Source organism: Meriones unguiculatus, chromosome 8 (genome assembly GCF_030254825.1).
Source record: "Meriones unguiculatus strain TT.TT164.6M chromosome 8, Bangor_MerUng_6.1, whole genome shotgun sequence".
Lineage (NCBI taxonomy): Eukaryota > Metazoa > Chordata > Mammalia > Rodentia > Muridae > Meriones > Meriones unguiculatus.
Window position 1 is genome coordinate 53,092,960 of NC_083356.1, and position 26,713 is coordinate 53,119,672.

General features: G+C 36.2%; 1 protein-coding gene across 1 annotated transcript in view; it reads left to right on the forward strand.

The window, feature by feature from the left end:
* Window positions 1-26,713, forward strand: part of Csmd3 (CUB and Sushi multiple domains 3) — a 1,323,831-nt gene that overhangs the window by 1,270,369 nt on the left and 26,749 nt on the right. The window contains exons 60-63 of the mRNA XM_060389430.1: window positions 13,142-13,321; window positions 14,937-15,110; window positions 20,202-20,375; window positions 22,599-22,672. Coding sequence (XP_060245413.1) covers window positions 13,142-13,321; window positions 14,937-15,110; window positions 20,202-20,375; window positions 22,599-22,672 — 602 coding nt within the window. The remainder of the gene's footprint in view (window positions 1-13,141; window positions 13,322-14,936; window positions 15,111-20,201; window positions 20,376-22,598; window positions 22,673-26,713) is intronic.

Below are 26,713 nucleotides of genomic sequence, written 5' to 3' on the forward strand. Positions count from 1 at the left end.
GCCCAAGTTTGGCTGTGAGCCTCAGCATCTGTTTTGATCCTTTGTTGTATGGAGTCCTTTTGAGGCAATCTATGGTCACTTCCTTGTCTTCCCCTCTCCTCAGCCACTTCCTGAGTCTATTTTCTTTTTGGTTTTCTAAGTGAGAAGAGTCAGGAAGTCAGGAGTCTATTTGCTTTTTTGAATGAGAATTAAACATCATCCCTAGACTCCTCCTTGTTATTTAACTTCTTTAGGTCTGTGGATTGTAGCATGGTAGCATGGTATTGTATCCCATGTTGTATGGCTAATGTTCACTTACAAATGAGTATATGCCATGCTTGTCTTTCTGGGTATGGGTTAACTCACTCAAAATGATCCTTTCTAGTTCCCTCCATTTGCTGGCAAATTTAATGTTTTCCTTGATTTGAAGGACTGAGTAAGAAAGTGCCAGATTTATTTCCAAACTGGTTGTACAAGTTTGCACTTGCACCAGTAATGGAGGAGGGTTCCCCTTGCTCCACATCCTCAACAGCTTGTGCTGTCACTTGAGATTTTGATCTTAGCCATTCTGATGGTAATTCCTAAAACCTTACACACCAATGCCTATGTCGAGAATAAAATAGTATTTAGAGTTAGGAATGTAACTCAGGTCTTTTTAAGTGAGTATATACCATGTGTGTCTTTCTCCTTCTGGGATACCTCACTCAGAATTATCTTTTCTAGTTCCCACCATTTGCCTGCAAATTTCATGATTTCCTTGTTTTTAATTGCTGAATAGTATTACATTGTGTAAAAGTACCATAATTTCTGCATCCATTCCTTCGTTGATGGACATCTGGGTTGTTTCCAGCTTCCGGCTATTACAAATAAGGCTGCTACAAACATAGTTGAGCACATGTTCTTGTTGTGTACTTGAGCATCTTTTGGATATATGCCTAGGAGTGGTATGGCTGGATCTTGAGGAAGTACTATTTCTAATTGTCTGAGAAAGCACCAGACTGATTTCCAAAGTGGTTGTACCAGTTTACATTCCCACCAGCAGTGAAGGAGGGTTCCCCTTTCTCCAAATCCTCTCCAGCATGTGTTGTCACTTGAGTTTTTTATTTTAGTATATACTCACTTATACAGACCTATAAAATATGATAAACATACTGAAATCTATACACCTAAAGAAGATAAACAAGAAAGAGGACCTGGGGTAAGATGATCAATCCTCACTTAGAAAGACAAATGCGATAGACATTGGATGTAGGAGAAAACAAGTAACAGGGCAGGAGCCTACCACAGAGGGCGCCTGAAAGACTCTACCTAGCAGTGTACCAAAGCAGATAACTGAGATTCATAACTAAACCTTCAGCAGGGTGCAGGGAACCATATGAAAGAAGGGGGAGTTAGTATGACCTGGAGAGGACAGGAGCTCCACAAGGACCAAATTTATGTGGGCACAGGGGTCTTTTATGAGACTGTTTCTCCAACCAAGGACCATGTATGGATATAACCTAATACCCCTGCTCGGATGTAGCCGATGGTAGCTCAGTATCCAAGTGGGTACCCTAGAAAGAGGAACAGGGACTATATCTGACAAGAACTCAATGGCAGGCTCTTTGACACCCCTCCCCTCCTCTGGAGGGAGGAGGAGTCCTGCTAGGCCACAGAGGAGGACTTTGCAGCCAGTCCTGAAGATACCTGATAAACCAGAGTCAGATGAAAGGGGAGGAGGTCCTCCCCAATCAGTGGACTTGGAAAGGGGCAGGGAGGAGGTAAGGGAAGGAGGGTGGGATTGGGAGGAAATGACAGAAGGGGATACAGCTGGGATACATAGTTAATAAACTGTAACTAATATTAAAAAAAAAAAAGGAAAAAATAAAAGGAATGCAGCTCAGTTTTCCAGGTCTTGACAAACAAATATGAACCTGTGAGCTTGTTTCCAAACAATACAAAAACTAGGTCAAATAAAGAAAGCAAGAAGGAGAGAAAGAAAGTAGTCAGAAAAGTAGAGTAAAAAAATAAAAAAGAAGGATAAAGGAAACATAGAAAGTATGCAGGAAGTGAAAGTGTAGAAGAAAACACAATCAACACATTTATTGAAGATAAAATGTTTGTTTGTTCTTGTTTATAGTTTATTATTTTTTCCTCCTCTTTCAGAAAGTGTAAGCCCAGCAGCAGATGGCCTACAGAATCAATTTCATAGGCAATTTTGTGATTCCTTGTATCATAGTGTTATCAGGGTTTCTCTCTCACACTTGCCCTTCTCTTCTCTCTCTCTTTCTCACAACTTCTATAGGTCTTTTCACATGTGTTATGGCTTCAGATTTTGTGTTTGACGGAATTCCCAAGAGTATAAAGAAGTGTGTCTTTGTATCTACAGCTATTTCTTATGTCTACTTGGACTCTCTTCCTTCTGTTTTTTTTCTTTGTCTCGTTTTATTTGTCTTTTGTTTTATCTTATGCTTTACTTTATTATTATAATTTAGATCGTATTTTTCCCCCCTACTGAGAGACAGAATGTAGGCAGATCTGGATGGAAGAGTGTAGGGGGCTGCAGCCCACCAGCAGAGTCGAATGGTTCTTGAGTCGGGAGTGAGGATTAAAATTAATAAACTAACACACGACACTTGGGACTTTTCGGCTGTAGTGGAGACTAGACTCGACCAGCACCCCTGGCTTTATTGCAGACTGCTTTTAAGGCAGAGTAAAAACAGCTCAGCACAATGGGTTAAAATCACAAGGTGGTGAAACAAGAGGTGTGATTTTGACAAGCTATCCCACCTGCTGTCACAAACAAAAGGAGATGGAGTTGGAAATTCTTCCCTGACTTCAGGTGTTGACCTGGTAAAACCATTCTTTCTGCTGAGATTTAAATATCAAAGCAGCTGCTAGAACAGTGGCTCTCAACCGTAGGGAAAACTTGAATGAGTAGAGGGAGGGGAAAATATTGAAAATAAGTCAATTAAGGAGAGATAAGTTTCAAAGATTGAAACTGCAAAGTCCATATCTTTCATACTTTGAAGAAAAACATTGTGTTGAACAATGTAATTTAGCTATCAGTTTTCCTATACCTGGGAATTAGCTAAAGGTTGAGCAATATACAGGCAACAATGTAGCTAATTCATTCATAATAATCTAAGCTATGAACAGAAAAAGTATATTTCCAAGAAATAAGTAAGGATTGTTACACCCAGTTCGCAAGCCCCCAAAAGATCTACAGGAATCGACTCTGTTGCAAAACACATGAGGGTCTTTTTATTGTAATTACAAGCTGCAGCTTGGGCCCACATACCCGCACTGCCAAAGCGGTGGGAGCTGAGCGCCCCGCCCCCAGTTTAGTTGGGTGATATATAGATTCTTGTCCATCCCAGAATGCCCAAGGCAGGGGCAATCCTTGCCTGTCAAGCATCTATTGGTTAAAATGCTACATTTTGAATCTATTGACTGTAGGAAGGTTCCCAGACCATAATGACCTGGTGTCCCTCCCTAGGGGGATGGTCCAGTTTCCTAGCAACTGTATCTCTAGTGGGTGGGGAAAGAATGCAGCCAGGTGGCTCTTCCCCTCAGGGCATTACTAGACTTCTTTATGTACCTACTTCAGGTCTTAATAATAGCTGCTAATTTATCTTTTGGTCTCTCAGGATGTTTCAGTGAAAAATAAGCAGTCTAAAAATCTACAAGGAAAATAACTAAGGGACTAATAGTATTTCTCTGTACATATGTAATTGAATTAGAATGTATGCTTTCTATTTCTTATTAACAGACAGTGATCCTTAACTAGAGTCCTATAACTTTAGATATTTTCTTAGACTTGTATGGGTGAAAAAACTGAGAACTGGCAGTATTCAAAGACTTCTTGACTATTGAAGGACCTCAGTTCTGTACATTATTTTCTATCACTTATGAAGAAATATCATTTTATTTTATTATTACTTACATACAGTAAAATGATTACATTCAAGTCAGATATGATTTAATACAGTTTGTTTACCACATTTGCCATTTATAGACATTTATTTTTTCATTATTTAATTATTTTTATTTTTATTAATTACAGTTTATTCACTTTGTAGCCCCCCTATTCCTCCCTTTCTCCACCCTGCCAATCCTACCCTCCCTCTTCCCCACCAGTGTCCCTCCACTCTCCCAATCCTACCCTCCCTCTTCCCCACCAGTATCCCTCTCACAGTCCACTGATAAGAGAGTCCTCCTCCCCTTCCTTCTACCACAGAGGGCCTCTGAAAGGCTCTAGCCTGCAGGGTAATGAGGCAGATGCTGAAACTCATAGCCAAACTCTGGGCAAAGTGCCAGGTATCTTATGAAAGAAGTGGAAGATAGTAAGACCTGGAGAGGACAGGAGCTCCACAAGGAGAGCAATATATCCAAAAAGTCTGGGCACAGGCACCGGGGTCTTTTCTGAGACTGATACTTCAGCCAAGGACCATTCATGGACACTTTTATGATGATTATTTGCAAGGGCTTAAGTATTAATATCACACAAAGTAAAGTTGGGATTGAAAATATTAAAATAGTTAATTGAATGTTCAAATCACAGCTGAAAGAAATTTTATGAAAATCAAATATCTTAGTTTAACTATGTAATTCCATAATTGTATATCCTAGGAACTCTTTCACTTTGTGAAAAATAAACAATGTCTAAGCCTTCTTTAAAAAGAACTAAAAGCAATGCCCTGGAAAGTCTTTACCCAGCATATGTGATGGTTCCCCATAGCTGCATAGATGTAATCTCCATATATTTAATCTCATCAAGACTATATATTATTGACTGTACATGCTTTCAATACCTCTCTAGACCAAATAATTATATACAATTAAAACAGAATTGCATACAAAGGGTTGAAATTAAAGAATGAGTGGCCTAGAAATCAGGTGGTGGTTCAATGACCCTTTCCTTATACCCCCTTTTATGAAGGAATGTTACCAATCAACAGGCCCAATATTTCTGATCTCAGCCATGCAAGCATAGCTGACTTGTTAAGAATAATGCTCAGGGACTGCCTCTGGCATGAACTCTGCAGCTAGATCTTTGACCTCCCCACCCCCCATGGGAGGAACAGCCTAGCTAGGTCACAGAGGAGGACATTGCAGCCAGTCCTGGTGAGACCTGATGAGCTAAGGTCAGATGGAAGGCGAGGAGGACCTCCCCTATCAGTGGATTTAGAGAGGGGCAGTGAGGAGATGAGGAAGGGAGGGTGGGATTGGGAGGGAATGAAAGAGGGGCCTATAACTGGGATGCAAAGTAAATAAACTGTAATTTATATAAAAATAAAAATTTAATAAAAAATTAATTAAATTTTTAAATAATTAAAAATTAATTAATTAATTATTTTTTTGCTCAATTTGCTAGGAAGACTATCTTCTCCAGTGTTATAAAAATACATGAAGTAGTGTAATTCACAAAGATCATAGGCATATTTTGCATACTTGTGGATGCTGTGGGGTCTGGGGTCGAGTAGAAATCAGATTCCACGTCTAGTAGCAGATGATCTATACTTCTCATATGGCTTTTCCCCGTCAGTAGCAGCAGGAAGAAAACAAACAAACAATAAAACAAACAAATTTCTAGCCATTACAAACCCCATGACATGGTTCTAATTCCATTTTTGGGAGCAAAGCTCTCACATATCATCTTTCTAAAATCCCCATCTATAGATAGTATTTAATTGAAGTTGGGTAAATTTCCACAGAAATTTTTCATGGAAGCCAACCTTCAAAGTACAGTGCATATACAAGCTCATGTGTATGCATGCAAGTACATACACAGAAATCCACGACCAAAACACCTTTAATTTTCTTTCTGTTCCAAAGTTCACAACTTTGTTGTATTCAGTATTTGCCACTTAGAAATTGTGCTAAGAGCTTAACAGACCTCCTCTACTTAATTATCATATGTTTGTGAAAAATGTACCATTATCACTTGTATTTCACAATAGAAACATTAGTAATTATTTGGGGAGGCAGTGTGGGATAAGACTTTATTTGCAATGGCAAATCAGAAAGTGTAGGGAGCTAAAATTAATCTGTGTATTGCATTTACAAACCAGTGTTCTGGTGTTTCCTTCTGACCTTAAACTTCAAGGTTTTCCTCAGGTTTACTTTACTATCTTCAGTCTCTGTCTTCATTGCACTGGTAAAGAATCTATAGCTTTATATAAGAGCTCGTGAGCAACAGCTCTTCCCTCTACAGCATTCTTTCTTCTGATACTGCAGTCAAGTTTTTCTTAAGCAAGTTCTGAGGGAGAGTGTCCCCAGAACCACTAGTTTTCTTCTTGTGGGTTAAAGAAAATATCCTGGAGTCAAGTTAACAAAGTCAAAAGCATACAACATGAGCAAAAGAATTTTAAATATGAAGTTACATCCATAAATAAAGCCCAGCCTGGGAGAAAAAGATATTTGTTGCCATATTACAATAGCTAAAAGCAGCACTCCGATTTTAAAATTTGATGGACTGTTTTTCAATGTGTTCATATTGAGAGACAATATTTAAGGAACTGCAGGAATAAAGACAATGAGAGAAATAGTCTTCTCCATGGAATAGCATATCAATTGGTTATCCAGCACCTAATAGGCAGCCCTGAAAAGATAGATACCAGTAAATTACACAAACTGAACATGTTATATTTAGGAATAAAGATGTAGTTGCATATACGCATACATATGTAAAAAAGTAATGAAAAAATAGGCCATGAATTTGAAAGACAACAAGGAGGTACAGAAAAGGGAAGGGGGGAAAAGTGTTTACATTATCAAAAACGAAACACTTTCAAACAGCAGAAGAAATGCTCATTTAAGAATATATTATAGGTAAGTTATTAATGTATCTCTACCTTTCCCTGTACACCAGATGTGAATCCCCAGTACCTGGAGGCGGAGCACATCCTGCGCATATGTGTGTTCTAATAAAGAGTTGGAATCAGTTTTCAGTCCTAAAAAAGGAAAACTTGCTCATTGATTTACTTGGAAGGTTTTTTTTCTCATTTTTTCTTTCTTTCTCTCTCATTTTCCTCTTTTATGAACTAGGATTTCTACTTCCCAAATGACCAATGGCCAGTGTCGTGAACTTGGCAGGTCTTATTCATTTGAGACAGAAACAGTACCTTTCATAAATCAAGTTGAGTAATAAGGAGTCGAAGGCTTTTAATTCCAAAACAACCTGCATGAAAATGGTCCTTACTATATCTTTGTCAAATATCCAGAATAATGTCCAGAATAATGAAACAACCTTTAAGAGTTTTTTTTTTCTTCTTCTTCTTCTTATAGCAGATAGTTCTAAACACAGGGCTAATCTCCCAAGAGAGGACTAAGTGATGAATAATCATAAAACAGGGTGAATGGATGCTAAGATACAATCTACTTCTGTGGGGCTTGCATTATGAGAAAGCATGTAGTTTATGAGGTGTCTTGTAGAATATCCCACAATGTGCAAAATCCACCACCACAGTCAGGAATTATCTGGACAAAAATATTAATAGTGCTAATGCTGATGTTCAGATATCTTCTATTTCTGAGATTTGAAAAGGAAAATTACACTCAGATTGAGAGACTTAGTTTAGAAACATTACTAGACAGTTGCTTTAGCATCATTTTGTTGATACCGTAGTACTATGTTCTTTTGTTGATAATGCTCATATGTGTTTTTGTAGAGGTATTTGGCTATTCTGGCAAGCTTAAATACAGACATGGCCTTAATATATACCTTTAATCCCGCTAACTGGAATGCACATTCATAATTTCTCTTGCTATAATTTAGTACACCCCTTTAGTCCCTTTGGCTGGGATTTGGTATACATCTTCAATCATAAACAATGATGTCTAATTAATGGGCAGACAAAGTGACAAATCAGAGAAAGATTTGACAGAATGAGTCAGAGATAGGAAACACCCAATTCTCATGAAAACAGAAAGGAAGGAGAGGCTGCTTGAGGGAAGGCAGACAGACAGTAAAAGAGAGTTCATGGAGACAGTAAAAGAGAGTTCATGGAGACTGTACAACAGAGTTCAGGAATAGCGTTCGTTAGGAGCAGTTCAATTGCGTTCAGTTGAGGTGGTGCAGTTCCACTCAACTCATCTGTACAGTTCAGTTCTATTCAGTTTCTGCCATCAGCACAATTCACTTAGTGGAATTTCAAAAGCAGTTTTCCAAAAAGAGCAATTCAGTGAGAAGTTGAGAGAAGCCAAGTTGAATCAGTCATCCTGGAGAGGAGTTTTGAATCAGAATAGTTGAGTTGAACGAGCCAGCCAGAGTTTCCAAAGAACTAGGATGGGGGATCTTACTCAGTAAGTCTGGGAGGCTGGAAACATTCTAGGCCTAGGTTAGTAAATGGAGGCGGGAGGTGAAGCCTTCAAAGTCTGGGCTTGGAGAAAATTAGGTTGTATGGAGACTAGAAGCTTCCAGGCCTAGGCCTAAGGATAGATGGAATAAGTCATGTATTTGCAAAGCTTGTGTATGGTTCTCATGTCATCCCCTCATCTGAGGAAATAAAAACAACATTAACAGTATCTGACAGCTCAATAAACATTCTTCTTGCTGCAATCTCTAAAATAGTGAACAAAGAATAACACAAAAATTGTTTGGTTATATAAAATAAATAGAATGTATACCTGAATAAGGGCATATAAAATATTAAAATAAATTATTTGGGCTTATGGGTGAAACATGTAAAATATTCATTACATATTTCATTAAAATGAATTGCATTGAAACTTGTGGAACATGTAATGTTGTTTTATTTTAAAATATACATTCATATATTCACAAAAGAAGTTAAACTGAAAGTAGAACTAAACTGATACAATTTGACTAAACTGATAAAATTTTACTTTACTTGTAGTGTAGAGATCATGATTTTTAGATTTATTATCAATTATACCAAGTGGGCATCAACTGAATAAAAAGGAATGAGAATAATTCCACAAAATACATTGAGTAATTTTAAAAAAGTGATTTAAATGGGTTTCTTTTTAAACTGGCAATTCAATTACTCCATGAACTTTTTTATTCTATAAACAAATATTTAATCTCTCATGGTGATCCAGGCACACTACTATTCTCTAAAAATACAAGACAGAGAAATGTCTGTTTTTGTTATCATTTGGTATAAGCATGCATTTGTGGATTTGAGTGTTTTTTAAAGATTGTTCTATAGAAAATCCACAACATCCACTATGGTGTGTTGATGTCTCTAGTTTTAGGGTAAATCCCTAAAGAGTTACTGTTCAAGGTTTTTTTCTACAAAAACCAAAGCCTCATTTGGTAGCCATGAACAAGCTGAATTAATTGATATCATAGCAGGTGCTATTTACAAAAACTGTTGCTATTAGAAACTGACTCTTCCACTGCCCTTTGCTTCATTAAAAAGTCATGAAACAAACCCTTGTGAAGCTTTTATTGTCAGAAGTTCATTAATGCCACCACTGCAGAGAGCCTACCTCCTTCTCAGTGCTTGGGTGAAACAAACCTCTGTCTTCTCCTGTGGTAGATGCATTTTAGCTCATGTATCCTTGTTATCCATGGCTATTCCTTCTTGTCAAGATTCTAATTCAATCTGTAAAAGGTCCAATCCACACAACAATATCTTGTGTATATTTCTGTTAATATTGGCTTCCTCATTAAGAACCTGTGGTGAGCCTAGCTTATCGGGGATCTCCAGGACTGGCTGCCATGTCCTCCTCTGTGGCCTAGCAGAGGGGGCTGCTCCTCCCTCGGGGATGGGGTGGAGGTCGGTAAAGGAGCCAGTCGTTGAACTCAGGTCAGAAATAGTTCCTGTTCCCCTTACTAGGCTAACTCACTTGGTTACTGCACTACCATGGGCTACATCTGAGCAGGGGTTTAAGGTTATATCCATACATGGTACTTGGTTGGAGAAAGTCTCATAGAGGGCCCCCATACCCTGATATATTTTGTCCTTGTCGAGCTCCTGTCCTCTCTAGGTCAGACTACCTCCCCCTTCTTTCATATGATTCTCAGCACTCTGCCCAAGGTTTGGTTATGAGTCTCCATATCTGCTTTGATACACTATTAGGTAGAGTCTTTCAAAGGCCCTCTGTGGTAGGCTCCTGTCCTGTTACTTGTTTTCTTCTACTTCCTTTGTCCATCCCAGATGGAAGGGGAGGAGGACCTCCCCTAGCAGTGGACTTGGAAAGGGGCAGGGAAGAGGTAAGGGTCAAAGGGTGGGATTGGGAGGGAATGAGGGAGGGCGCCACAGCTGGGATACAAAGTAAACAACCTGTGATTAATATAAAAATAAAATAAAAATTTAAAAAAAGACCTAAAGAAAGAATCAATTTGTTTACATCAGAGCCTATCTAAATATTGATCATGAACCCAAAAACTTACTCTATAGCAAAGGTACTATCAAATAATATGCTTCCTATGATATGCCAGCCAGATAGAAATACTAGAAACAATGCACAGAAATATGACATACCATTCCCAGTTTTCCAAAGTATCATCTTGTCTTAAATTCAGTTACATTTCAAAGTCCAACAATGATTCAGAAGACATTTTTAAAGCAAAAAAAAAAAAAAAAAAAAAACAGTGTCTATTCAGAGAGTTTTTTTAATCTGTGTCAGCTATTATATATTAAAAAATACTCTTATGAAGAAAAAAAACCTGTGGTGAAACCATGAAATAACCTAAGAAGTACAATAAAATACATTTAAAGTCTGCAGTCAATTTTGTATGACAGGAAATTTAAAAGCTATGTAAAGAAATAAGTTTGGTAATGTGCAGTATTAGTTTTTTCTATCAGAATCTATAATATCGTGCTAAAATACTCCTTTTTATTGGTAATAGTTGGAAGAAACGTTTCCTTGCTATAAATTTTAAAAGAGAATTTAGGTTAAATTTGACTGGTTGAAATTCTATGAACTACTTTATAAGGAAAAGGATTATATATGAGATGCCCTCCATATTAATTCTTCAACTCAAATAACAATATTTGCACTGTAAAACTCACAGGTTCTAAAGTAATAGAACCAAACAAAATATTGACAATCAATCTTAATAAAAAACTAATAAACATAGTTTAATCATAGTGTTATGGTTTTTCACGTTTCAATTCAATCTAGGTATATAACAATGAATCATCAAATAGTAGGAAAAGTTAAATTGAAAAAAAATGCAGGAGAGTGAGGAACATGGCCTTCAGGCAAATATTTATTGTACAGAAGCTATTTACCCAATTAAGAAGAGAATATTTGGTAACTAATAAGGATCAACCATACTAAGTGCTATTTTGTTTGCATAAACTCATCAATATAACTTGTACTTTACTTTCTATTAGCTGTCTGAAGTCTAGTTCATTTCCCAAATCATACTTATAAACATACTTCAAAACAATTGGAACCTTTACAACATCATAATAATTGTTATTATGGTTTTTATTTTCTTCTGAACTCTTCTTTTTCTTTGTGCTTTTTTTTTTCAATTTTAAGAAAGTTTTTATTGTTAGTTATTCCAACTGATTTGTTGAACTACTACACAATTGTTCTTTTGTGAATTAACTTTGGTCCCACTCTGGATAATCTATCAGAGAAAAAAAAAACAAAGATTTCTTGGGCCCCATTCAACTAGAAAGCTGAATTCACTATTGAAATGCAATTGGCTTCTGAAGACAGTAGCAAATCAGAGATTATCTGAAGAATTCAAACGAACCTATTTGGGTCTAGAATCTGGCTTTAACTGGCCATCTGAACAATGACATCATTGAGTAGATATATTTGCCTGAAGCAAGTATGAACATCAGTATAGAAACCTATTGAATACGAAGTAAATAAACTGTAATTAATACAAAAAATAAAAATTTAATTAAAAAATAAATTAAATAAATAAACCTACTGGAGCACACTGATAATTTTCCAACTTAAAACAGCCATTTGTCACCTTTTATTAGATGCCTAAAGGCATAAACAGTCTCTTTTGGGTTTTTTTTATTTTTTATTATTATCATTTATTACAATTTATTCAGTTTGTATCCTGGCTGTGACCTACTTCCTCCCATTCCCACCCTTCCTCCCTCTTATCCCCCTATTCCCCTCCTCTAGTCCACTGATAGGGGAAGTCCTTCTCCCCCTCTATTTGACCCTAGCCTATCAGGTCTCATTAAGACTGGTTGCATTGTCTTCTCTTCCTCTGTGGCCTGGGAAGGCTGCATCCACAGGGGGCGGTATTCAGAGAGCCTGTCGCTGAGTTCATGTCAGAGAAAGCCTCTGCTTTTATTAGTAGGGACCCCACTTGGAGACTGAGTCTATGGGTTACATCTGAGCTGGGGTATAGATCCTCTCCATGCATTGTCCTTGGTTGGGGTTTCATTCTTTTAAGGGAGACCAGGGCTCTTTTATTTTTTTGGCTCTGTTGGTATACTTTTGGAGCTCCTGTCCCCTCCAGGTCTTTCTATTTCCTCCTTCAGCTATACCACTCCTAGGCATATATCCAAAATAAGCTCAACTACACAACATGGACATTTGCTCAATCATGTTTGTAGCAGCTCTAGTGGTGGAATGGATATAAGAATTTTAGTACAATTACACAGTGGAATACTACTCAGTTATTAAAAACAAGGAAATCATGAAATTTGGAGGCAAACGGTGGGAACTAGAAAAGATCATCTTGAGTGAGGTAACTCAGAAGCAGAAAGACACACATGGTATATACTCATTCATAAGTGGATATTAGCCACACCATATAGGATAAACATACTAAAACCTATACCTCTAAAGAAGCTAAATAATAAGAAAGACCCTAGGGAAGATGATCAATCCTCATTCGGAAGGACAAATGCGATAGACATTGGAAGCAGGAGAAGACAAGGACAGAAGCATTCCAGTTTCTTAATATAGATTTTTCATGATCACATTATACAAGTTAAAAGTGCTTACTGTACCAGTTTCCTATAAAAGAATGGTATGTTAGCCAAGATTTATCAAGGTTTAAGTGACAGTTTCTAAGCCACATGCACAAAATCGACAAGAAGTCTTACTGATTATAATCAAGACCTGCCAATGTGTTCTGTAAAAACACTTATGTTTTATGGCTAAAAATGAGCATGGTAACTCTTTTCTCTACACATATGATAAGCATGTCTTATGTTTTGTACTTGATGTTAAGCATGGCCCATGTTAACCATCTGCCCTTCTTATTTGGTATTGATAGTTATCAGTTGTGGAGACCCAGGTATACCAGCCAATGGACTGAGATATGGAGATGATTTTGTGGTTGGGCAAAATGTTTCTTACATGTGCCAGCCAGGCTATACCATGGAGTTAAATGGTTCCACAGTCAGGACATGTACAACTAATGGCACATGGAGTGGAGTCATGCCAACATGTAGAGGTATGAAAATAGTTTTGTCAACTTGGCCAAGTAATAACCATTACATATTTTCCTGTTTATAAGCAAATCTAGTGTATAGTTAAATGTTCTTTTTCTATTTCTTTTTATTTCTAAAACCAAAATGTGGGGTAGTTTACTTTAAAGTACTAGCATAACATGTAGATGTTTTAAAATGGTAGCTTTAGCCAACTTAATTTTGACTATAAGCAGTGATGATGAGCTACAATGCAGCACAAGAACAAAGCACAAACAATGTCTCTTATGAGTTCACACCGATACTTATATCAGTAGGTGACTGTTTGCAAAAGAATGTCATTTGGAAATGTTGTGACTTTAATCAGCTCAAAACTTTAAGGCCATCTTTTTACAGATGGTAAAATAAAATCTTAATTTATAAACGCTAGTGTGAGTAATGGTATTTTAATATTCAAGAAAGGGGAAACTTTATTTCAAATAATGATGTTTTATGGTAGTTTTTTTTAATAATTGACGTTTTTTATTCATGCATCCCTTTGTATGCCTAAGAGTTGATCACTTAATATGTATATAACTTATATTTGTACAAATATAATGATTCCAATGTGTTTCTGTTTTCTTAATATTTTACTGAGTAAAATTAGAAATAATTTTATTTTATTACCTGCATATTAAAATTAATGTATATGCAGTCATCATAGTGATCCATACATGAGCACATACAGTTCATAAGTGGTTTTGTACAATAATCCATATCTATAATAAAAATTGAAACAAAACCAAATTCATAAGTTTGTCTCTACCTTTGGTTAGTCATCAAAACAGAATCTTCTCAGTTCTACACTTAAAAGTTTATTACCACACCCTCCCCTCCTTTCTAGATAGGGCTTTTCTTGTGGAGCCTTGGCTGTCCTGAATTTGCTTTGTATACCAGGCTGGCCTCAAACTCACAGAGATATGCCTGCCTATGCTCTCCCAAATGCTGGGATTACAGGCATGCACCACCGCACCTGGTTTTGTTAAATCTGTTTTGCTGACATATCTGACAATTTTCCAACATGGCTCTTCCTAGGGATAACGCAAGTTAAGCAAACTTACAACTTAAAATTAATTATGTATTTACCAATACACTAGGCTTCAAAATATGAATCTGCATGTTTTTGGTATGCACACTGAATACTGTAATCTAAAACATGGGTTGTCTGTATTTGGAAAGAAGTGCTATAAAACTGCTTTTAAATCCCCAGTTCTAATGCTGAGTCTAAATCTAGCCAAGGCACCCAGCTCATCAGCCTCTTGCAATGTCCTTGGGAGACAATTTTTATAAGAGGAAAAATTATCAACAGTTTCAGTATACAAGAAAAAGGTCACCTCCTTTCCTCCCCCTTTGGTATCAGGAAGTTTGCTATTTTTTTAAAAAGAGCTGGTAGCCATTATGCTGCCAACAGTAAGCATCCTCCTCCAGGATTTCATTTTAGGGCTCTTGCAAGAGAACTGACAGGAGAATAAAGCGAGGCACAGGGTAGTGTCCTCTGAAAGGTTAAATAGCGCATATGCAGCTCTTAATGATAATTATTTATTTATTTCACACTGAGGTTATTTCAACAGCTGTGTCTAATTACTTTTAATGTAATTGCAGCTGTTACCTGCTCAACTCCTCCCCAGATCTCTAATGGAAGGCTGGAAGGAACAAATTTCGACTGGGGCTTTAGTGTTAGCTACATCTGTTCTGCAGGATATGAGCTGTCCTTTCCTGCTGTTCTGACCTGTGTAGGCAATGGCACCTGGAGCGGAGAGGTCCCACAGTGTTTACGTAAGTAGCAAAATTTCTACAATAATCGTAATGTTTTAAAGTAATATTTGTTGCTTAAACCTTTTAAACTTGCTAGGCCATACCCAAAGAGGTTAAACGAACACACAATTAAAATTTCAATATAAAAAGTCATCTTTTATTAATGTAGCCATTTTTTATTTATTCTAGCAATTATATTCTTTACAGTTTGGCTCAAAATATTTGAAGCAAAGGGCCTTGTTTCAGTCAAAATTATTCTTTTATTTTTTAAATTCCTTCAAAGTGGAGACCATCTTAAGAACATCACTAACCAATCAGATTAAGAATCTAATTATATTTACTGTTGTGTTCTGGCAGGAATAGTCTTACATAGCAGTCAAAGGAGCCCCTCTTAGGAAATATTTCCAGATTTCTCAGTGTTGATGGAAGATAGCCCCTGAAACTCTTTTGACAGTAAGGACCAACTTAGAAAACAATGTAATCACATAGTTTGAAGATACTCCCAGATAGACAGAGTTTTATAGAAGCAATTTGATATATTTTGATGTGAATGAAAAATTTCTGTCCAGAAGTTTACTAACCTGGGAAGGCACCTCTTAGAGACTCAAACTAAAATTTATGTTCCTCCCAAGAAGCCTGAGTATAGAGATTTTGGCATCAAAAGTAGTTTTAGTGTAACAGAAGTATAACGATGATTTTTTTTAAAGTATCTTGAATAGGCTTTTCAATTTGCAAGCATCTACAGTTTAGCCTTTCTAGTTGCTAAAACGTTTCTTAGAAGCATGAAGAGTACTCAAAGCCCATGGTGTGAACTATTTTACAACCTTTAGGAGAAAAATGCATTTGATTATGTAATTCAGCAAATGTGGATTTTATGATGTCATATAAATCTTTGACAGTTTGTGAGAAAAATAAGGAAAATAATAATGCTGGTTGATTGCTCCTAGCATCTGTAGGTAAATTGATAAAGGAAAAGGATATGCCTCATGATTAAATTAACCAACTTCCAACATCTCAGCATATTGTGAAGGAAACAATAAACACAGTGATAAAACTGACTAATTACAGACATCAATAAACAGCCTAAGAGTTTCTAAGTGAGCTTTGAAATATTATCTTCCTTCTAGAAGTCACAGTTCTCAAACTGCAGAAAAATCAAACCTAATTGTTTATTATAGTACTTGATGAGTAGAAAAACAAATCAATAACCCAACATAGTTGCCTGTAACCAGTAACCTATAACAGTAACCTATAACCAGAAGAAAGGCTAAGCAGCCTGTTGTATTTTGTTGTTAACATTTACTATTGATATATCTTTATCTATATCTTTTAGTAAACCTGTTGTTAATCCTAAACAGTTGTATAACCAAATCACCACACAGAGACTAAGATTTTATTTAGTTAACCTAGAACACAATGCTGGGCAATAGTTACTTCAACCTAAACCTCCAAGCCTGCATAGTTCCTAGCATTAAGATTCACCCATTATACTTGCTTTTAGTGATATGATATCTTAGGTCCAGTTCATTCCTCCATATCATTCCCAAACCTCTCCTCCAGCTTCTTTTCTCCTCCTACTCCTTCCTCTCTTCTGGCTCCTTCTCTTTCCCTCCTACTCCTTCCTCTCCTCCTGCTTTCTTCCGCTTCTCCCACTCTGAACCAGGATGTCCCACCCTATCTTCTCCATTGCTCAACATTGTGGATGGTTGTTTCAACTGACAATTTAGAGAACAAATGGTGGCACGTTTACAGAAACTTGAGACAGGTGATGCTTAGATAAGTATCACAATGCAATGTCTGGATTGAAACTAGATAGTGGGGAAGAGAAATCAGCATTTGAATGAACAAGGGTAAGGTGTATATGTTTCAAAAGAACATTATACCTACAGCAGCCTCCAAAAGTTTAGGTAGAAAGTGTAATCCATGAGAAGGTGTGTTACACTACAAAGTAGCCTAGTTAGTTTGCTAATCATTCAAGCAGAAGTCTTGGGAATATTTATGTGAATGAATTTTAAAGGTTGGAAATCATGGTGGAAGGAACATAAAAGTAGATCAGTGGAACACAAGTCTGAGTTCACTGAAATGGGCCCACTGAGTGGGGATTCTAGGTTTAGTATAGAAGCTTGCACAGTTAGAAATGGTGTCAAAAGATTCTTTGCATTGTTGCCTGAATCATTTGTCAACAGATGTCCTACTGAAAGGAGTTGAAGCTGCTTGATATACCTTAGCTTAGTGTTGACAAAGGGATTTTTAAACATCAAGGAAATTTCAATGCTAGAATGGCTACCCAATTTAAACCTGATGCTCCAGAGTGGGACAATCCAGAAAACATGTCCTTCACTAATCCTGAAAAATAGTGAGAGGGGCACCAGCACATTTCAATAGCTTTGTTGATACCCCTTTTCTTGTGTCAACATTAGGGTTGGGGGTGCTCCTGCCCAGTTGGATGAATTAAATTTAATGGGTTCAATTGGACCCTGAAGTAGCAGGATCCAGGTGGCAGCAGAGAATCACCAAAGGCAAGGTGATCATACTGGGCAGCAGAGAAAAGTCAGTGTCCAAAATGGCCTGACTCATATTGGGAAGCACAGGAAAAGTAATTTTTATGGCATGACTCATGTGGACCTTTGGTAGAGCTAATTGATTGGAAGAATTACACTCAAAGAGGAACAAATAATTGCCCTTTTTAGAGCTTTAAACATAGGAAATATGGCTTTCTGGAGAAAAGGAAAGTGGTACATGCAATGAAACATAGGAGGCTTGAGACCCCTAAATGCTTGTCTAATGCTCAGTGGTCAGATATAAAGTTCCATAAATATAATGAACACTAAAGGGACTCAGAAGGTTTCATCTTTCTTTAATTGCATATTGTGATAGCTCTTCTTGATTGTCAACTTGGCTACCTGTCAGATTGACTAAAGTCTAAGTGGCAGGATTTATATGTGAGAAACTTTAAAAATAATGAAATCATTTGAAGTGGGAACACTCACTTTTATTAATTTACTTTTTTTATTAATTACAATTTATTCACTTTGTATCCCAGCTGTAGCCCCCTCCTTTTTTCCCTCCCAATCCCGCCATCCCTCCCATGCCCCTTGCCCAGTCACTCACTCATAGGGAATGTTCTTCTCCCCTTCCATCTGACCCTAGCCTATTAGGTCTCATCTAGACTGGCTGCATTGTCTTCCTCTGTGGCCTGGTAAGGCTGCTCCCCACTCATGGGGAGGTTATCAAAGAGCCAGCCACTGAGTTCATGTCAGAGACAGTCCCTGTTCCCCTTACTAGGGTACCCACTTGGAGACCGAGCTGAAATGGACTACTTCTGTGCAGGGGTTCTAAGTTATCTCCATGCATGGTCCTTGGTTGGAGTATCAGTCTCAGAAAAAAACCCTGTGCCCAGATATTTTTGGTTCTGTTGCTCTCCTTGTGGAGCTCCTGTCCCCTCCACTTTTAATCCAAATCTTTTGAGGCATGAGATACATGTTTATTCTGGCCATACCTTCTCCTGACAGCTTATATAAAGAACATGGCAGAAGAAGCTTTCTCTCTTTGCTTTATTGTTCTCACTCTTGCTGGCAAGCCCATTACTTTAATGGCATTAGAGCCTGCTTCTTCATAATTCAGATACATACTAAAGACCAGCTGAGACATCAAGTTTGTGAACTGAATGACTACTGGATATTTGAACCTTTCATTGTTTGATTAAATGTACCATAGTTTGTAAGCAATTCTAATGAATACTCCATGTATATGTTGTGTATATTTCTATTATATATAATAGAAAAGTATGTTTTTAAGTTCTGTTCCTCTAGAGAATTCCAACTAATAACAAAAACTATCTTACTTTTCTCAAGTATATTATCAATATTAAAGAGGAAGGCATTAAAACTTCTATATATTTAGGTCAATAAAAGAATGATCCTATAATTAGTCAATTATGGGTTAGGAAGTGGCCCTATATAACACTTTTGAAATATTGTCTATTAACAGAATCTGGGAAAAGTGTAGTCATGTCATCAGTTTTGTACCTTCCTAGGAAATTATCAGGGGTTGGAGGATATTTCCAAACCTATTATTACACAGTAAGTTATGGCTACATTCAGTGGGTCTCAAAACCAACCAACCAACCAACCAACCAACACATCAACAAACAGAAATATGAAAGTAGAGAAGAGATGAGAATGTAGTTAATTGGTCTAGGAGAGAGATTAGAAAGGGTAGAGGTCACAGTACTCAGGATATACTTAGTGTATATATTAAATTTCTGAAAATCAAATTCAATAAAAGGTATTAAAATAAATGTGAATAAAAGAAAACAAAAGAAAATTACTCCCAAGTGAAAAAATATAAAACTAGATAAATATATGAAATGTAATTACAAATAAAAATATTTAAACATCACGAATACAGCATATTAAATTTTCTGTTAAGTATTTGGGTAACATGAAAGAATCAAAAAGGAAAAGTAATGTTTTAAAAAAATTAAATATCTATATCAGGATACATATTTCAGTGCTCAGAGCACAATAAACAGATACTGCTTACATGTGCTTATGTTTGTATATATATATATATATGTGTGTGTGTTTGTGTATGTGTGTATAAATATGTGTATGTGTGTATATGATTATGGATATGCGTGTAAATATATGTGTATATGTGTACATGCATGTGTATATGTGTATGTGTGTGCATGCTGGCATATGTGAAAAGCATTTCAGGCTTTACTATGCCATAATTATCACAGCTGATTATTATTAATGGTACTACCTTTGAGTCATATGTTTTCTCAAGAGTAGCTTACAGTTCCGCAGCATGCAACTAGAAATTTATCATTTGATCATGATCAATTTAAATCGACAAAAATGAAAAGCGTCTGGCATTTACTAACTAGCATGCTGGACAGGGCACATCAGACTAATTATCTACATAACATATGTTTTTAAACATTATAATTTATGTAAACAAAAAAGAAATTGAATTTTTCACTGGATAGGTTATCATAAATAAAAGGGTTAGTGTAATATTCCAGATAACTTTCACGGTTTTATAAATTATCTACTGTACTGTGTCTATTATTTTTGTGGTAAGTGTCTTTATTTTATCTTCTAGCCAAGTTTTGTGGTGATCCTGGCATACCTTCCCAAGGAAAACGAGAAGGCAAAAGCTTTATCTATCAGTCTGAGGTTTCATTCAGCTGCAATTCTCCTTTCATATTAGTGGGATCAAGTACAAGGTTATGCCAAACTGATGGCACCTGGAGTGGCTCATCACCTCACTGCATAGGTAATGCTTATAAAGGCTGCTTATGCTCTCTATGTGCACAGTGATGTGTGGGGGGTTAAGTGTTGTCTTACTTTGTAAAGACAGTAGGTGGCCAAATATGAAAAAAAAGTATAGCATCTTTTAGAAAGTACGAAGAATGAGTATAAGTGGCATTTGTCATTATTTTTATTAATTTAAAATTCCAGGAGAAACACTGAAATAATCTTGCGATACAAAGACATTCCTATGAAATGGAAATTGCACAAAAACTTAGATTTTTGAATGGCTGTGTATCAGTGATCCTAACTGAATGCCACCACTCTTAAGAAATCTACTGATTAGCCTCCATGCAAACAGTCAACTCACATATGACCAGCTCTACCATTTTCAAGCATGAATGACCAACAAGTACCAATACAGGCCAAGTTATCAATTATGTTTCCATGAGCAGCTTTTATTTCTTCAGGAGAATAATACCCTATCTTATATCTCAAGCAAACAATTCATACACATGAATTTCTTGAATAGCCAGTACTTTTGTTTCACTTTTGATTTACAGAGTTGGTTTCATATTAGGTAATTTTTTTTTTCTGACAAAACTTCTTAAAGTTCAAGAACCACATAATGCATATAAATGAAGTCAACTTGATTTTTTTTTCCTTTAAAGATTTATTTTTAATTTTGTGTCTGTGTGGGTGTCTGTGTGTGGGGGGGGGGTATGTGCATGTGACTGCCAAGCTAGCAGAGGTCACAGCTGTCAGATATTCCAGGAGCTAGAGTTACAGGCTGTTGTTAGAGGCGGAATATTTATGGTACGAACTGAATAAGGTCCTGTGTAAGCTGACACATGCTCTTAGACACTGAGCTGTATCTCCAGCTTCAGCCTGAATTTCTAGCTTCAAGATTAGCAAGCCTCTGCTCACTGGAAGGTGCTGTGTTATGTTTATTGTTGTCACTAAGGGCACATTTGCTAAGTCTAAGATTATTTTAAATTGACTTGCATTAGAGAAATATACCAGGTTGCAAAAATTTTGTTCTTAAGTTTTTTATTATTTTCTTGAGAATTTGGTATATGTATATTAGTTACTATTCTATTAGTGTATAAAAACACTATGGTGAAGGCAACTATTAGAAGAAAAAAACCTACTTGGAATTATAGTTAAGGAGGAATAAGGCTACATTTTTGAAGTAGGAGGTAAGGCAACAAATGGCAGCCATGTTACGTAGAGCAGAAGCTGAGATCTTGAGTCACAAGTATGAAGAAGAGAAAGTGAACAAGAAGTGGTTTCACTCTTTAAACTATCAAAGCAAATCCTCAGTGACATGCCGCCTTCATCAATGCTACCCCTTCTAACTATACCCAACTGTCACCACAACTGGGTACTAACTGTTTAAATACAGATGATTATAAAAGGCACTGTCATCCACACTACCACAGTGTATTTTGATCATAGTCACGTCATCAACTTTTATTACCATCTCTTCCACCATCTCTTCCCTACACAGATGAATTTATGTCTTTATTAAATAACTCACTGTAACCAATTTTTACTGCCCCCTTTGTTGGGAGCCATGACTCAGCGGCCTGCTTTGATATTTAAATCTCGGTGGAGAGATGGCTTTTAGCAGGCCTTTACTAATGGCAGAGGAGAACTTGCAAGTCCGTCTCCTTTTGTTTGTGACAACAGGTGGAATAGCTTGTGAGGGTTACACCTCTTCCTCAGGCTCCTTGTGCAAATTAACCTATTGTTCTGAGATGTTTTACTGGCTAAAGTAACTCCTCTTAGAATAAAGTGGTCAGTAGGCTGGAGGCAGAGGAGGCAGGCAGAGATGGGAGACTGGCTGCTGGCACTGCTTGCTGCAGCAGTCTGCCTTTTGCTATGGCTGTCGAGTCTGGACCTTTAAAAAGTTTCCTGTGTGCTGTGTGTTTATTTTATTAATTTTAATCCTCACACCCAACTCAAGAACCGTTTGACTCTGCCCGGCTGGCCCTGGCACCCCATTTTCTTTGAAGTTTGGTTTCAGTGGAGCTTGGCTGATGTACCAGAGGCTATTCTCCTAGAGAAGACAATTTCTCAATCTTTAAGCAGATAATGACTGCTTGTAGCTACATTGCTAAGGTGGAGATTCTGTTCCCAACAATGGGTTTTTGTTTGACTGGGACTTGTACAAGTTTCATGCATTTGATTTCAACTATTGTGAATTCATAAAGAAGTGTTTTTTATTTTTTTATCTTTACTTTAGAACCTACTAGAACCTCCTGTGAAAACCCTGGAGTACCAAGGCATGGCTCTCAAAACAATACATTTGGATTTCAAGTAGGTACTATTTTACTACTAGTTTTTTGTTCATTGTAGTATGAAATGTATTTCATTTTGATATTTTCATGTATATTATCCTAATCTATACTTATCCTCTCTTTTTTCCCAATCTTTTCCTCTTGTTGCTTTCCTTTCTTCCCTCCAATAGATTCTGTCTTATGATTTAGTAACATGTTTAACTTGCCTGTTTCATTACATATACACACTAATTCTAATTTCCACATATGAAAGTAAACATGCATTGTTTGTCAGAGTGGGGCTTTGCTTAGTACAAACAATCTCGAATTTTATCTGTTTTCTTTTAAGTATCATAATTTAATTCTTCTTTGTAGTTGAATGAGCTAATGAATGAATGCTTCTCAATGAGAGAAATGTATATGGCCAATGAATATGTGAAAGGTGTTAAGCATTCTTATCCAGCAGGGATATTTAAATTACAACTCTTTAAGGTCGTATTTTACCTTACTCAGACTGTCTGTGATCAAAGAAAAGACTATTATGAAGAATACTTAAGCGCCGGTGCTTTCCCCTCTGTCTTTTGTTTGGCTTTCTTTTTCTTTTCTTCATTTTTGACACTAGATTTTAATATGTATTCTAGATCAGCCTCAAATTTATGTTTCTTTTCTCTTGAAACTCCATGTGTGGGATTGTAAGTTATTGCTGCCATGCTGTATTTCCACTGAGGACTTTAGTAGAGAATCCCATTCAGTATGAAAGTCTGCCAAAAGTTGTTCATATTTGGTTCATGAGCATATATTTTTTTACATAAATAGAAAGCAATGTCAGTCTATTATTTGAATTCATGAACTTGAATAAAGACGTTCCTTAAGAAAGGATTTGTGGTACAGAAAATGGAAATATATTTCCAGAAAACAGGCCAACTGAACACGAGGGTAAAGACACAGTGGCACAGTGATAGCAGTGACCATGAGGAAAATCTTAAGCAGCGAGTATAAAGTGAGTGGTTACAGTAAGTGAGCGAGAATATTCTACAGGAAGACGTGACAGCTGTAAGAAAAAGTGAAATAAAAGGGTGAAGAAGAGATATATAAAGCAAGGTCCAATTGTGTAAAAGAAAATGCTTATTCAATATGTCAATTATTGACATGGTAATGGTAAATTTCCGAAAAACAGTCTCCACTAACCCATGATTTTTAACTGTACAGTTGAGTTGTCCTAGGAGAATCATTCAGCATGCTCATTCATGTGTGATCTGCCTTTTTCTCCCTACTTCAATTTAGATTTTATGTACAGATTCAGCAAGTTTTCCATTACTAGAGTCAAAGAGGAACCAAAGCAGATGATGTTTCCAAAAGGAAATAGACAATTTACACATTACCCAATTGCTTTCTGTTGCAGGGTTTTCTAAATTGTGCTATTTAGAGGAAAATTCAGTGTGAACCTAAAAAATGTCCATTTCTAAAGGAAGGGCTCATCTAAAGTGACATATTTTTGTTGCTAAAAATAGTTTCCACTTATCTACTTTTAAGGCACAGTACAGACATTGATTTTAGAGTGTTTTCAATTCTGGTTTGCTTCAGTATGGGTCATATAATACCAAACTGAAAAAGCATCCTTTTGCCTTTGTTACAAAAGATATTTGACAGAACTTTATCCTCATACCTCTATGAAAGGCTGTTATCAATTGATTTAATTGCAGATAAATAGTGCATTCATTACACAACATTAATTCACAGCAAAAAGAAGAATATGAAAGAGTATATGCCTCGTTTGAGTACATCAGGGGTTGATAAGAATATTCTAGCTGACCATATTTTTCTGTAATGGTTTCATTATGTAGCCTAGGATGACCCATGTCTCCTAAGTGGTGGGGCTAAAGCAAGAACCACATAAGCAGTTATGAAACTGTAATACATTTATGTATTCGTGTGGTATGCTTTATCAGGGCACACCTGTGCAGATCAGAGGACAATTTGCAAATTTTGTTTCCTCCTGATACCATATGGATCCTGTGGACTGAACTCAAGTCATCAGGCTTGGCAGCGAAACATTACTCGTGGAGTCATATTGCCAACCTTATGAAACATTGATATCAGTAAATCATTAAATCCACCTGATTTTCTTAAAAAATGACTTTTTTCAAACATCATTTGAGATAATGGAAAGGGAATGCTTGAATTCAGAATAGCAATATAACAAAAGGAACAGGATCATTAATCCTGAATTTTTTAATTCTTATTTCTATCCTCATTGAAAAATATTATCAGAAAGTTAGGATAAAATTGAAAAACTATTATTTGGGGTGATAAATATATTTTATTTTATTAAATTGTACCTAGATAAATGCGAGTTTTCTAATGTTAATATTATATCAGTGTTTATTAAAATTAAACCATACTGAGAGTGTTCAGTTAAAGGCATGAACTTTCTTAATAGGATATGGTCAACAAGCATATGAATATGTATAGTAAATATGTTCCTAAGTATATAGAACCAGCATAATACAAAGTTATATGTTTAAAGACAACTTAATGGAAAATACCAAATAAACATTGTTTCATATGTAAAAGTTCTATTTCTGATTTGAAAATATACTCCTGCTTACAAATAACAAAACTACACAACACTAATGCATCATAAATCTTGTTCCAATACATCTAAGTTACGAAGAGAAAGTAAGCTATCCTAAGTCTATGATCTTGACATTAGACAAGAGTATACCGTTTATTTATTTATTTTTTATTTTACTCTGTGTCCTTGTCTTAACTGCTATATCTCTTTATCTTGGGCATACGTGGGTCATCTCTGTTTACCATCATAACCCCATGCAGAAAGTGTTTGTCTTTGTAAGAGCAGTCTGAGGTATGGCTCAGTGGTAGAACATTCATCTGACATGCATGAAGTCCTGAGTTTATTTCTGAGCATGGGGTGGGGAGGATGGACAAAAACATAACAAAACTCCCAGATTCCCAGAGTCAAGTGACATCGTCCTATTCACCCTGGTTTGACAGATATGTCTCATTGTGAGGAAGTAAAATTATAGCTATAGGAAACTAAACTATAGAAAAATGCAAGACAAAATTAAGAAAAGTTGAGGTATTCAAGTCAATATATTTTTTTAATTTTTGTATTCTCTAATTTCACTACTTTGCATATGCAGGATTACGGAGTGGAACTGGGGATGTAGATATTATCATTAGCATAATGAGTATTCCATCTGTTGATACTGACGCTGAAGCAATCTATTGAAAAGGACAGTGACCAATATAGTTTTATTTCTAGTCAGAATATTACAAATGAGAATACTTTAGACTAAAAATAGATTAATGGTTCATAGCACCCATGAACCTGCAAAGACTGGTTGTCAAAATGATTGATAAAACATCCATATCAACTATGGATTAAGAGCCAAGTACGCATTTTTCATTAACTGCTGTAGAATTCTTTAAGTAGATCCTGGACAAGGGAAGATACATTATTTGAATTCAGTGTTCATTTCATAAAGTAATTATAACTATGGAATGTTTTCAACTTGACTCTTTAGCTATTTAATCTCAAGATAGCCTATCATATTTTGATGGTGATGTCCAGTTTGTAATTGAAATCAATATCATTGGACATTGATTTGGGTAAACATATTGAATAGTATTTTAGTGCCTGAAATATTATATATGCTAATTAAATTATATAACACATATATATTTCAATTAAAATTTTATTTTTATTATTATTCATTCCTTAAAGAGGAATTTCAGGACTAATGTTGATGGTAATAATATACAGGAGAAAGCCAGACCTAAATGATAGTATCTAAACCATGGACTGAGTTCTCTCACATTTCTAAAAATATCTAAAGAGACCAACCCTAAGTACCACTTGTCTGTCCATACACTACTAACCATTTGATGAATCTTATTAATTCTTTCTTGCAATATATTCTTATGAGTTAATGGCTTATTTCCCAGTTTCACTGCTACAAGAAAATTTAGCATTTGTGAAATAAAATCTACAAGATATTATCACTCTCATAATTAGAATTAAAACTATTACTTACCCCCTTGTTGTTGGAGACTCTTC